The sequence below is a fragment of the Phalacrocorax carbo genome (genome assembly GCF_963921805.1).
Source record: "Phalacrocorax carbo chromosome W unlocalized genomic scaffold, bPhaCar2.1 SUPER_W_unloc_2, whole genome shotgun sequence".
NCBI lineage: Eukaryota > Metazoa > Chordata > Aves > Suliformes > Phalacrocoracidae > Phalacrocorax > Phalacrocorax carbo.
In genome coordinates this window covers 1,101,542-1,112,832 of record NW_026990253.1, presented here as the reverse complement: position 1 = coordinate 1,112,832, position 11,291 = coordinate 1,101,542, and the positions used below count along the sequence as shown (strand labels likewise).

The 11,291-nt window shown below is 42.2% G+C and overlaps 1 protein-coding gene across 1 annotated transcript; it reads left to right on the top strand.

Annotated features, from left to right (window-relative positions):
- The first annotated feature begins 5,137 nt into the window (after positions 1-5,137).
- Positions 5,138-7,866, top strand: LOC135310845 (cyclin-dependent kinases regulatory subunit 2-like). Its single transcript, XM_064439900.1, has 3 exons — positions 5,138-5,261; positions 6,260-6,387; positions 7,708-7,866. Exons 1-3 carry the CDS (start codon positions 5,203-5,205, stop codon positions 7,758-7,760), a joined length of 240 nt encoding a protein of 79 aa, XP_064295970.1. The 5' UTR covers positions 5,138-5,202; the 3' UTR covers positions 7,761-7,866.
- Positions 7,867-11,291: the final 3,425 nt, after the last annotated feature.

The following is an 11,291-nucleotide window of genomic DNA, read 5'->3' as shown; positions in this document are numbered from 1 at the left end:
TGTTGACCAAGTCTGAGACTAAGACTGGACTTAGCCGCACCTAGAGTCCTCTCTGAGAAGGAGTTTAGAAAGCAAGGGGGTCCTGTCTGAACCTCGTGACTCAACAGTAGGGTCTCCCCCTAGCCACTCCTCAGACTCCTACCATTAACGCAACACAAGTTAGTGGGGAGATTGGGATGGTTATTAGTTACCAGTCTTAGAGCTCCTGACCTTGAAGTTGTTGCATTATGGAGTAAAATGAGAGAAGTGGAAAAGGAAGTCAGGACTTTACAAGATGCAAAGGCAATCACACAAGAAGCAATTACTACTCAAGCACAGCAGTGTCCGACACATTTGATTGGAATGTGCTGGATTGAATCGATAGCTGTTACTGCTGTTTAGATATTAACGGGCAGGCTTCTGTGCTTGCCATGGGGCTTGCTTGCCTTACTATATATTAAAAATTAGTGCTCCTTAGTGGCTGCTCTTTTGCTTTCGCTGCTTGCTGTACTGCTTATCATCTGACTCTGCTGTGCCTGGGAACATTTTGATAACAGCAATGGCTCATGTGTGGGTTACGGGATCCAATCCAGACAGGGTAGCAGTAATGAGAAGTATCAAAATGTAGTTTTTGAGAGGAGTGCCTGCCTCGCTAAAACCCTTGATTATACCAGCAGTAACAAATGCAACAGGTAATGCAGGCACCCTAGCAAATACCTTGAGGGAAATTGGGGCTGTAATTTCAGGACCATCCATCTGGGTGGTGAATAAAAGAAAGTCAGCAAAACCAAAAGGAATTACAGCATGAGGAGTTAAATGTGGATTTATCTTGTACAAGCTGGTGTCCCATGATCAGAAATATATGGGATGATAACTAGTTGTAAGGGACCTTTAAGCAAGACTAAGGTTAGCGTTGTTGGTGCTACAGGGAAAAGAACTTTGAGGCCATTTTTACAGCCTATGGAGCTCACGATTTGGAATACTAAATTAACTACATGGATTCCTCTATATGCCAGAATGTCCTTTATCATTGCTTGGATGGGATTTACTCTGTAAAATAATTTTGCAATTAATGTTCTCTGAAGATTCTGTCCAGTTACATATTCCCCCAGAGAATGCATGGAGAGCCCAGATATGCCTGCTAACCAAGAAGGATCCTGCGGAAGAAGGAAATATTCCAGACGAAGTATTAGATTCAGTCATACCCATGGTGTGGTCATCAGGAATGCTGGGATGAGCCAAGAATGTGACTCCGATAAAGATCAAACTAAAACTGGGAACCCAGCTGGTAAAAAAGAAACAATACCCTATTAAATTGGAAGCCCAGAAGGGATTAGAACCAGTGATAAAGTCCTTTTTAGAACGTGGACGATTAAGGGAATGTCAGTTGGAATATAAGAGAAAATTAACGGAAGCTCCTGCCTTGGGACTCCTGCATTTGAGAAAACCCTTTCAATTATATGTACATGAAAGACAACTAGTGATGCTGGGAGTGCTGACACAAAAGCTGGGGAGCTGGAAAAGACCAGTGGGATACTTTTCCCAACAATTGGATGAGGTTAGTAAGGGCTGGCCTGCTTGCTTTAGGGCAGTAGCGGCAACTGTAGCCTTAATTGAGAAATCTCGAAAACTGACACTGGGTCAACTGATTACTGTGTTTATACCTCATGCTGTACCATCTCTCCTTTAAAACACAGGACACTGCTGGATTTCCCCAGATAGGTTAACAACATATCAAGCTGTATTACTAGAACAAGATGATGTCATCCTTTCACTAACCTTCACCTTAAATCCTGCTACCTTACTCCTAGTTTCTGAGTCTGATGAATTACAGCATGATTGTCTAACCACCATTGAACAAGCGTATTTCAGCAGACCAGATTTATGGGATGATCCTCTGCCTGACACAGAAGTGGAGCTCTTCACTTATGGTAGCAGCTACCTGTTGGAAGGAAAATGCAGAGCTGGATACGTGATGGTAACAAATACCCAAACATTGGAAACCAGAGCACTGCCTGGTAATACATCTGCTCAAAAGTTGGAATTGATAGCACTGGCTTGAGCTTTAGAACTGAGTAATGGAAAGGAGTTAATATATATACCGATTCCAAATATGCATTTGGAGTGGTACATGCACATGGGGCAATTTGGAAAGAAGATTATTAATCTCACAAGGGGCTCCAATAAAATATGGAACAGAAATTATGAAACTTCTGCAAGCTGTTCTTCAACCAAAGGAGGTTGCAATAATACACTGTAAAGCTCACCAAAAGGGAAATAGTGAAATTGAGAAAGGTAATCAAAAAGCGGATCAGTTAGCTAAAGAGGTATCCCTGAAGGAACCAAAATTTGAAGGAGCCTTAATTCTAGGATCTCATTTAGAACTACCACCACCAAATTTACTTACAAGGCTATACCAAGAAACGCACACAGGAGCAGATGCACTGGTATTAACTGCTAAGAGAAGCATTTTTGGGCCCAAGATGCAGAATATAGCATATCATATATAGAATATCGTAGTGAAAAAATGTACTGTCTGTTGTTCTAATAACTCAAAAATCAGGAAGATTATGGGAGGGCTTGTTAGACAAGGAATAACTCCCAGGGAATACTGGCAGATAGACTTTTCAGAGTTACCTAGATGTAATCAGTATAAATATCTATTGGTATTAGTAGATACCTTCTCTGGCTGGCCAGAGGCTTTCCCTTGTCGTACCAACAAAGCTAGAGAAGTGATTAGGATTTTACTGAAAGAAATTACAGTTATATTTGGTATTCCAGAAGGTATCTCCTCTGACAATGGGCCTCATTTTATTGCAGAAATACTGCAGTATTGACTCCCTGGAGGTCTCAGTCTAATGGGAAAGTAGAAAGGCTGAATCAGACCCTCAAGAGGCAAGTTTCTAAACTTTGCCAGGAAGCACACCTTAAATGGATAGAAGCCTTACCTTTAGCTCTTTTGCGATCATATATGGGAAAGCATATCCCACAAACCTTTTAAACATCAAGGGAGACCAAATGCATATAAGAGGACAGGCTGCAAGCAAAGAATATTTGATTTCTCTCTCGCAGACTTTGTCTTCACTACACAGGTACCTAAATCAAAGGGCTCCTCTTCCCTTGGACACACCAGTGCACCCATTCCAGCCAGGGGCCACTGTCTACGTATTAACCTGGAAAGATGAACTGCTGAAGGAAAAGTGGAAAGGACCCTATACTGTACTACTGAAGACTTAATACTGCGGTTAAGGTAGAAGGAATTGATTCCTGGATTCATTATACATGCATATAGAGGGCACCAAGGCCAGATCAAGATAAATGGACCTCCACCCCAACTGGAGAAGTTAGACTTCAATTGACCAGAGACCCTCGATGAACTGTGTTTAAGAAACAGGACTTGTCTATGTAGAGATTAAGTGCCTATTTTCCCCATAAGGATAGTTATAGGACCCCCTCGGAAAATGCTGTTAATCCAACTATGCCAAGGTGATAGTTGTATATTCAGTATTTGTCTGTAAAGGAAATTTAATCTTACAACTTATCCAGCCATATGGGAGAATCCACAATAGTAGCAGTTTGGCTGCATGTCTTCCACTACCAAAATCCATTGCAACCCCTCCAGACTGGGGAATATTAGTTCTAGATTTAAATAGAACTTTTGAAAATGTAATAGCTAATAATTCAATAACAGTGGGTAAAGTAATTGCATTTGGATGTTACTACATGGTCATGGAGTTTGTGCACATACAAATTTAAGTGATAAGGATCATTGTGTTCACACCCCAAACATTACTGAAAATCTGGATGATTAATTAGACTGAACAAAACAATTGGCAGTCAAGCCATGACCCGAGGGCTTAAATAAAAATTGAATAGTTAAACAAAATATTACATAAACGTGGATTCTCCCTTACTGGATGTTTGCAAAGCTTGTTACAATTTTGATTGTGTATTAGTTGGATGTATTACGAGTATGATAGTAAGAAATTATATACTGCTTATGAAAAGGAGTGAGACTTATGAGACTCATGAAAAAAGGTCTCATAGTCTCAAAGGGGGGAAAACTGATATCGCAAAGAAAATGGAATTTTCTGGTAAGTAATAACAAGGAACCATGTGAGCCTGAAAAACAGAATCTGGCAGTCAGAGGAGGGAGCTGAGAGATAGGGAAGCATTTGTTTTATGACTACATCCTTGAAGAGAGCTGAGAGACTGATAAAAGGGAACATCCTGCCTCAGAAGACACTGAAAGCTGGATGATAAAGTGTATAGTCAAGGAGAACAACTAATTAGGATGTTAATAAGAACTAAAACTAAGTGCCCATTAGGTGAACTGTCCTCATTATAATACTAAAAATCACGCCCATAGGCCAGAAACCCCTCCCCCCACCCCCCAATTCAAATAAACCCCCTACTCTCTGAGCGTGCATGGCAAATTTAAAGGGAGCTGTACCTTTAAGTTGAAGCGAGAAAGAAACTAACCAACGATCAGCTGAGGGGTGTGAATATTAGCTGTGACTGACACATTTAACTGTGTAAATACCTTGTAGTTTCTTGGTGTGGTGTGCTAGCTTTGTGGAGTTACTGCCTAGCACTCATCTTTGTGCAAATATGAAATGAATGAAATACCTCCGCTCTGTGTGTAGTTTGGCATTTTGCACATCGAGCAAACTAATCCGCTTTTTGGGAAAACAGTAGCATAGTACCAACAATCCACAGAAGGTCTGTGATTACAACTGCTTGTTTTACATGAGGGTACCTAGGCAGCCACAGGAGCCATATCAGCAGATCCTCACACAATGGAATGGCAACCATGAACAATCCCCCAAAACTCATACCCATGTAGCCCAGAGTGCTCTAGAAACTGCTGTAACCACCGAATCCCCAGCTACAATCAGCCTATCACCACACCACTGATGCTTACACAAAGTACCTGTGTAAAGCACAGAATTCACGCCCAGACCGACCGTACATATAACCTAACCGCACCAATTCCCCCAACCCTCACCCTCTTAGATAATCAACCCTCATAGCTCTAAGGGATTGGTGGAAAGACAAGCATTGAAATTACGCAATCATCTCCGCTGGCATGGCCACGCAGCACGCCATTGGCTGGACTAGTCCACCAATAAGCATTGAACTGGTAGATTCAAATTGAAACGGGCGTGGAGTTGTGCGGTTAGCTTGTGAGAAGAGCAAGCGTTGTTGCTGTCTCCGCTTGTTATGGCTAATAAGCACATCTACTATTCTGACAAGTATTTTGACGAGGAGTACGAGTATCGGTGCGAGACCGGGAGGGGAGGGCTGGGCTGGCTGAAGGTCCTGGAAAGGCCTCTCTTTGAGGGGAGGGAAAGATATGATTTGGGCGGGTGCTTCTTTCTCGGGCTGTGAGGTGACTAAGAGAGTAAGCCTCGCCGATGTCGGCGGTGAGTGCAGCTCTAGAGAGCGACGTTATTAGCTCACATTTGCGGAGTCAGGGTAGCTTAAAGCTCCCGCAGAGGAGTAGTGTTTTGCCTCTTTATCGCGGGCACTTGCGATAAAGACTGTTCGGGGGGTGGGGGGGTGTGTGTGTGTGGAATCGGGCGGTTCGGTTGCTGGTTTTGGTTGGCTTTGTCCCCTTTCTGGAGTCGTCTCTAGTAAGCGGGCAATGCCAGCTCCGGTTAGAGGGCATTGAAAGAAACGCTGGGGGCGAAGCCTGCTAGGTCTCCCTGGTGCGGTGACTGGCAGAGGTGGATGCTGCCGAGTGGAGGGCAGCACTGCTGGACGGTAAGAGCTCGACCCTAGCTGCTGAGACCTGGGTAGCCTTCTATATGTTCTTTTACAGCAATTCTGTGGCATCAGTCTGTTCTGGATTGTAACTGATGCTAGCAGGAGTGACTTCTAAAAGTGCCAAGTCCGTATTTTTCTAATCACGTTAACTGCTGATACGATAGTTAATTGCCGTGAATGTACTTGTGTACCATAAGTACTGTGATTAGAGCATGTAGGGGACTGAATCTTCTGTTTTAGGCAGTAAGTCGAAGATTTCAGTGTACAGTTATGTTAAAGCTGTAACGTATTTGTATAAATTGTAAATGATCTGAATGTTCAATGTAAAATGATTTGTATATATTTGATGTAAATTAGTATCTATTTACACTGTAGGCTTCTTTCTAGGAGGCTTTTGGTATTCATAACTGAACTGGCTTGTTTTTCGGTATAGATCTGTGCAAGTTTTTTAGGGTATACTAAGATGGATGTTGGTGTGTGTAATATGAGTTTAATAATTAAACTTCTACAGACATGTGATGCTGCCAAGAGAACTTTCAAAGCAAGTACCAAAAACTCGTCTAATGTCTGAAGAGGAATGGAGACGACTTGGTGTTCAGCAAAGCCTTGGCTGGGTTCACTATATGATTCACGAGCCAGGTAAGCACAGCTAAACAAAGCAAGATGAGCAAAGGAGTCTAAAATACTCTATGGTGCTTCAAACTGAAGCTCGGTATGTAATTACTTTCCTCTAGAATCCAATTGGAGTTTCCTACTAAATGTTTAGACTCTAGCAGCCTGTTATTTTTACCAACATAAGTGGTATAGCAACATTTATTCTAAACCTTCACCCCTCACTCTCAGAACTGGACATGCAAAATCCTAGCTTCTTTCTAGGTATCTGCAGCCTCTTAGCAGACAAAACACGATAGATTTCAATATGTTGCGCTCTCTGCCTATAAAAAGAGGTTTTGGTGAGATCTTGAGTTATGTTAGTATCTCAGTGACTGCCCCAAACTTCATTCAGTAGCACATATTTGTATAATGAAATTGACATACCTACCTCATAAAAAAACTAATAGATGCTCACCTAGATGAGGTCCTGTATCAATGCTATGAAAAATATAGCATAGTTTGAGCTCTAGCTATAATACCTGCTAAAAATGACACTGAAGCCAGGGTCTTTTTAGTTACTGGGCTGTGAAGCTCTAAAGCTTCACTAAGTATAAAATACTGAGAATGATCATTCTAAATACCTTTTTAGTCAGTCTTGTCAATGGTGATTTAACTGGTGATAAATGAATTGCAGTTACTTCCATTGAGTTCTAAGCTTCCAAAGAACCAGAAGTAATTAGCCTCATCTTTTAGTGTTTGTCTTATCTGGACACCTTTGATATTTTTAATGTATTGCCTTGGGCTTTTTTTGAAGGTATTTATGATTAAGTCATTGTTAATGCAGTCAACTTAAGTTATCAATAACATAAGCGGCTTTTGATGCTTGTCAGTTAGTACATACCTGACCAGGACAGAATCACTAGTTCATTAGAGTAAGTTACAGTGATAAAGCTCATTAAATAGCCCACTGTAGAGGCAGAACTGGTACCAGTTCTGCTGGTTTTGTGGGGGTTTTTTTGGGGTTGGTGGGCAGTTTGTGGGTTTTTTGTTTTGTTTTTGGGTTGGGGGGTGTTTTGTGGGTTTTAGTTTTTGGTTTTGGTGGTTTTTGTTTTGGTTTTTTTTAGTACTTTAAGCTTATGAAACTGACAACTTTTGGTATTAAACTTTCAAAAGTATCTGTGGCTATTCCATGGTTACTACGAAGTTGATCTGGAAATACTATACATGGAGAGCCTTCCTGTGGACTTAGTCTGCCTGTTATCTGACAGGAAGCTTCAATTATTGTTCAAGCTCTTTTAAATCAAAGAAGTATCTGTAATCAGAACTTGAGTGACAGGCTGATGCTTTGTTCAATTTTATTTTCAGAGCCACATATTCTTCTCTTCAGAAGACCTCTTCCAAAGGATGAGCAAAAATGAACTGCCTTCTAGAAATCTCCTAAATCTTCTGGAGCTTTATGTGTATGAGCGTTGGTAGTATTCAGTGAATACTTGAAAGTGTACAAAATATACATCCATACCTGTGCATGAGCTGTATTATTTACAGCAACAAAGCTCAGTCAAATGCAATTCCAAGTATGCTGCTATCATAATGAAGTTATCTTTAATGTAATTGCCTATTTGATTTTTAATCTAAGTTTACATATTGCATGTTCTGACTAGATAATCACTTGTTACCTGTGTTTAATAACTTTGACATTTATCTTTTCTACTGAACAGTTTAGCATGTTCAAATCCAATGGCTCCATCTGTTCAGTAGTAGGCATAAAGGAATAAACTTTTAATGCTTACAAAATCTGAATGTCCTAATTAACCAGACAAAACTAATATTCTTGCCTAGCATGTTAGAAGGGGTACCCACCTGAGAAGAAAATTTAACTTGGCAAAGCTACTTTGTTTCTATGCAGGAATTGTTTTACCCTACAGTCCTAAGTTTCTGACCCTTATTTGAGTTTCTCTTATAAAAATATAAAGTTTAAAAGTAAATCAAGTGAGTTCTGCAACTGCCTGTGACTAGATCCCAAATAGCAGCTAAGTAACCGGAAAAGAAAGGTGGCAGTGATAGGTAATACTCAAACTAGCCTCTGAGGGCCTGAAACTATAGGATTCTAGAGTTGATGCTGGTTGTAATGTGATTACTTATCCTGCAGTGACTTAAGCTATCTCTATGGTGTAAACTTTTCCTAAGTATACTTATTAAAAACTTCATTGAGCTTTTTAATACTTAAGTTATTTTAGTAGTAACAATTTAACTTTCTGCCCCAATCTTTCAGTCAGGTTTTAGCCTGCACTTCCTATCTTGGTGGTGGTTTTTTGGTTTTGTGGTTTTATTTATGTATTTATTTATCTATTTTATTCCTAGAAGCTAGCTTGTACTCCTGGGTGTGGATAGCAGTGGTTTAGAAGTGTGGTCAAAGTAAACAGTGCTTTCCATCTAACAAACCTTGCTGGTAGCAGAACAGTGTGCATTCAATTTCTTCAAGTGTAACAGGTCATAGCTAATACAGTAAAACTCTAATCAGTCCTTATTTAGTAAGTTGTGTGTCAGCATAGGTGAGCAAGTATATGAACTCAATATAACAAACAAGTTCAGAGGTGATCAGTTGCTGCAAACTGGTCCCTGTTGTATCATGGGGCCCTATGGTAGTAGCCCTGCAATTAGATTATTTTTTTTTTATAGTGCCTCAGTATAACTTGTTTGAATACAGTCTTACAATATCATTGATACGGTAAAGGTGATATAGTGCCAGAGAGACATAAATGATGTTGTGGAATAACTGGAATGCAGTTTTAGTCAGGTCAAAACAGAAAAGCAGCTCATAGCTATAGGAGAGAACGTAGCCAGTTGCAGAATTTATATTCATTTTAGTTTATACAACTTGTTCTTTCACCAAACCATGTCGGATAAGTCAGACTACAGTGAAACACAACAAAGAGTGGTAACATGCATTACTTCAGATAGGGAGGTTCTAGACAGTTAAGGAAGTTTTAGATAGTACCTTTTTTATCAACAGTTCACTCCTTTGTTAATTAAGTTGTGCTGACTTGGTGAGACTATTAGGTCATGCTGCAAATATTTCTTAACTAGTGAGGCCTATGAGGTGTTAACTATTCTGTTTTCACAGTGACCTGCTGTAAATACTGTGTAATGATGTCATTTTGCTGTGCCACTCCGTGGGGTGTGTGGGCAGACCAGTGTACTGGGTTTGGGGGCTGCAGTGGTTCCTTGCTATGTCCTTGGAGAGGCAGTTGGGCTGGGTTTGGCCTGAGGCAGTGAGGTGGTGATAGCCCCCCCATTCCCCTGCTCCCTTCCCTCCTATCCCCTGACCAGTTACAGAATCATAAGGTTGGAAAAGACCTCTAGGATCCTCAAGTCCAACTGTCAACCCAACACTACCATGCCTCCTAAACCATGCCCTGAATTGCCATGTCTACATGTCTTTTAAATACCTCCAGGGATGGCGGCTCCACCACCTCTCTGGGCAGCCTGTTTCAATGCCTGACCACTCTTTCAGTAAAGAAATTTTTCCTAATATCAAATCTAAACCTCCCCTGACACAGCTTGAAGCAGTTTCTTCTTGTTCTATCACTAGTAACTTGGGAGACGAGACCAACACCCACCTTTCTACAACCTCCTTTCAGGTAGCTGTAGAGAGTGATAAGGTCTCCCCTCAGCCTCCTCTTCTCCAGACTAAACACTACCAATTCCCTCGACCTCTCCTCATAAGACCTGCTCTCCAGGCCCTTCACCAGCTTTCTTGCCCTCCCCTTTGGACACACTCCAGCAACTTGATGCCCTTCTTGTACTGAGGGGCCCAAAACTGAACACAGTATTCAAGGTGTGGCCTCACCAGGACTGAGCACAGGGGTACAATCACTTCCCTACTCCTGCTGGCCACACTATTCCTGATACAAGCCAGGATGCTGTTGGTCTTCTTGGCCACCTGGGCACACCGCAGGCTCATTTTCAGATAGCTGTAAACCAGCACCCCCAGGTCCTTTTCCACTGGGCATCTTTCCAGCCACTCTTCCCCAAATCTTTAGCGTTGTATGGGGTGGTTGTGACCCAAGTGCAGGACCCAGCACATCACCCCATCGATCCAGCCTGTCCAGGTCTCCCTCTAGAGCCTCCTTACTCTCAAGCAGATCAATGTACCTGCCCAACTAGGTGTTGTCTGCAAACTTACTGAGGGTGCACTCGGTCCCCTCATCCAGATCATTGATAATGATATTAAACAAGACTGAGCCCTAGGGAACACCCCTTGTGACTGGCCACCAACTGGATTTAGCTCCATTCACCTCAGCTCTCTGGGCTTGGTCATCCAGCCAGTTTTTAGCCCATTGAAGAGTACACCTGTCCAAGCTATGAGCTGCCAGCTTCTCTAGGAGGATGCTGTGAGAGATAGTGTCAAAGGCTTTGCTACAGACCAGTAGATAATATTCACAGCCTTTCCATCATCCACTAGGTGGGTCACCTTGTCATAGGAGGAGATCAAGGTTGGTCTGGCAGGAACTGCCTTTCATTAATCCATGCTGGCTTGGCCTGATCCCCTGGTTGTCCTGCACTTGCCTGGTGAGCTCACTCAAGATGTATCGCTCCATAATCTTCCCTGGTACTGAGGTCAGGCTGACAGGCCTGTAGTTCCCTCGATCCTCCTTCCGGCCCTTCTTGTAGATGGGTGTCACATCGGTAAGCCTTCAGTCATCTGGGACCGCCTCTGTTTAACCAGGACTGGAGCTGCTTCCCCAAGGCCTTCCTGCTTGCCCCAGGGCATCCCTTTGCTGGGTACAAGAGCTGGGAGCGGGGTGCCATACTCCCTGTACAGATACAAGGACTCGTAAGGGGTCCTCATAGTGAACTGTCTTTCTGTCATCCAGGAGTTGGGCTTGCACAGCTGACACATCAGTAGAGGGGTCTGCTTGCAGCAGGAATAGTTGCAGGACTGATGC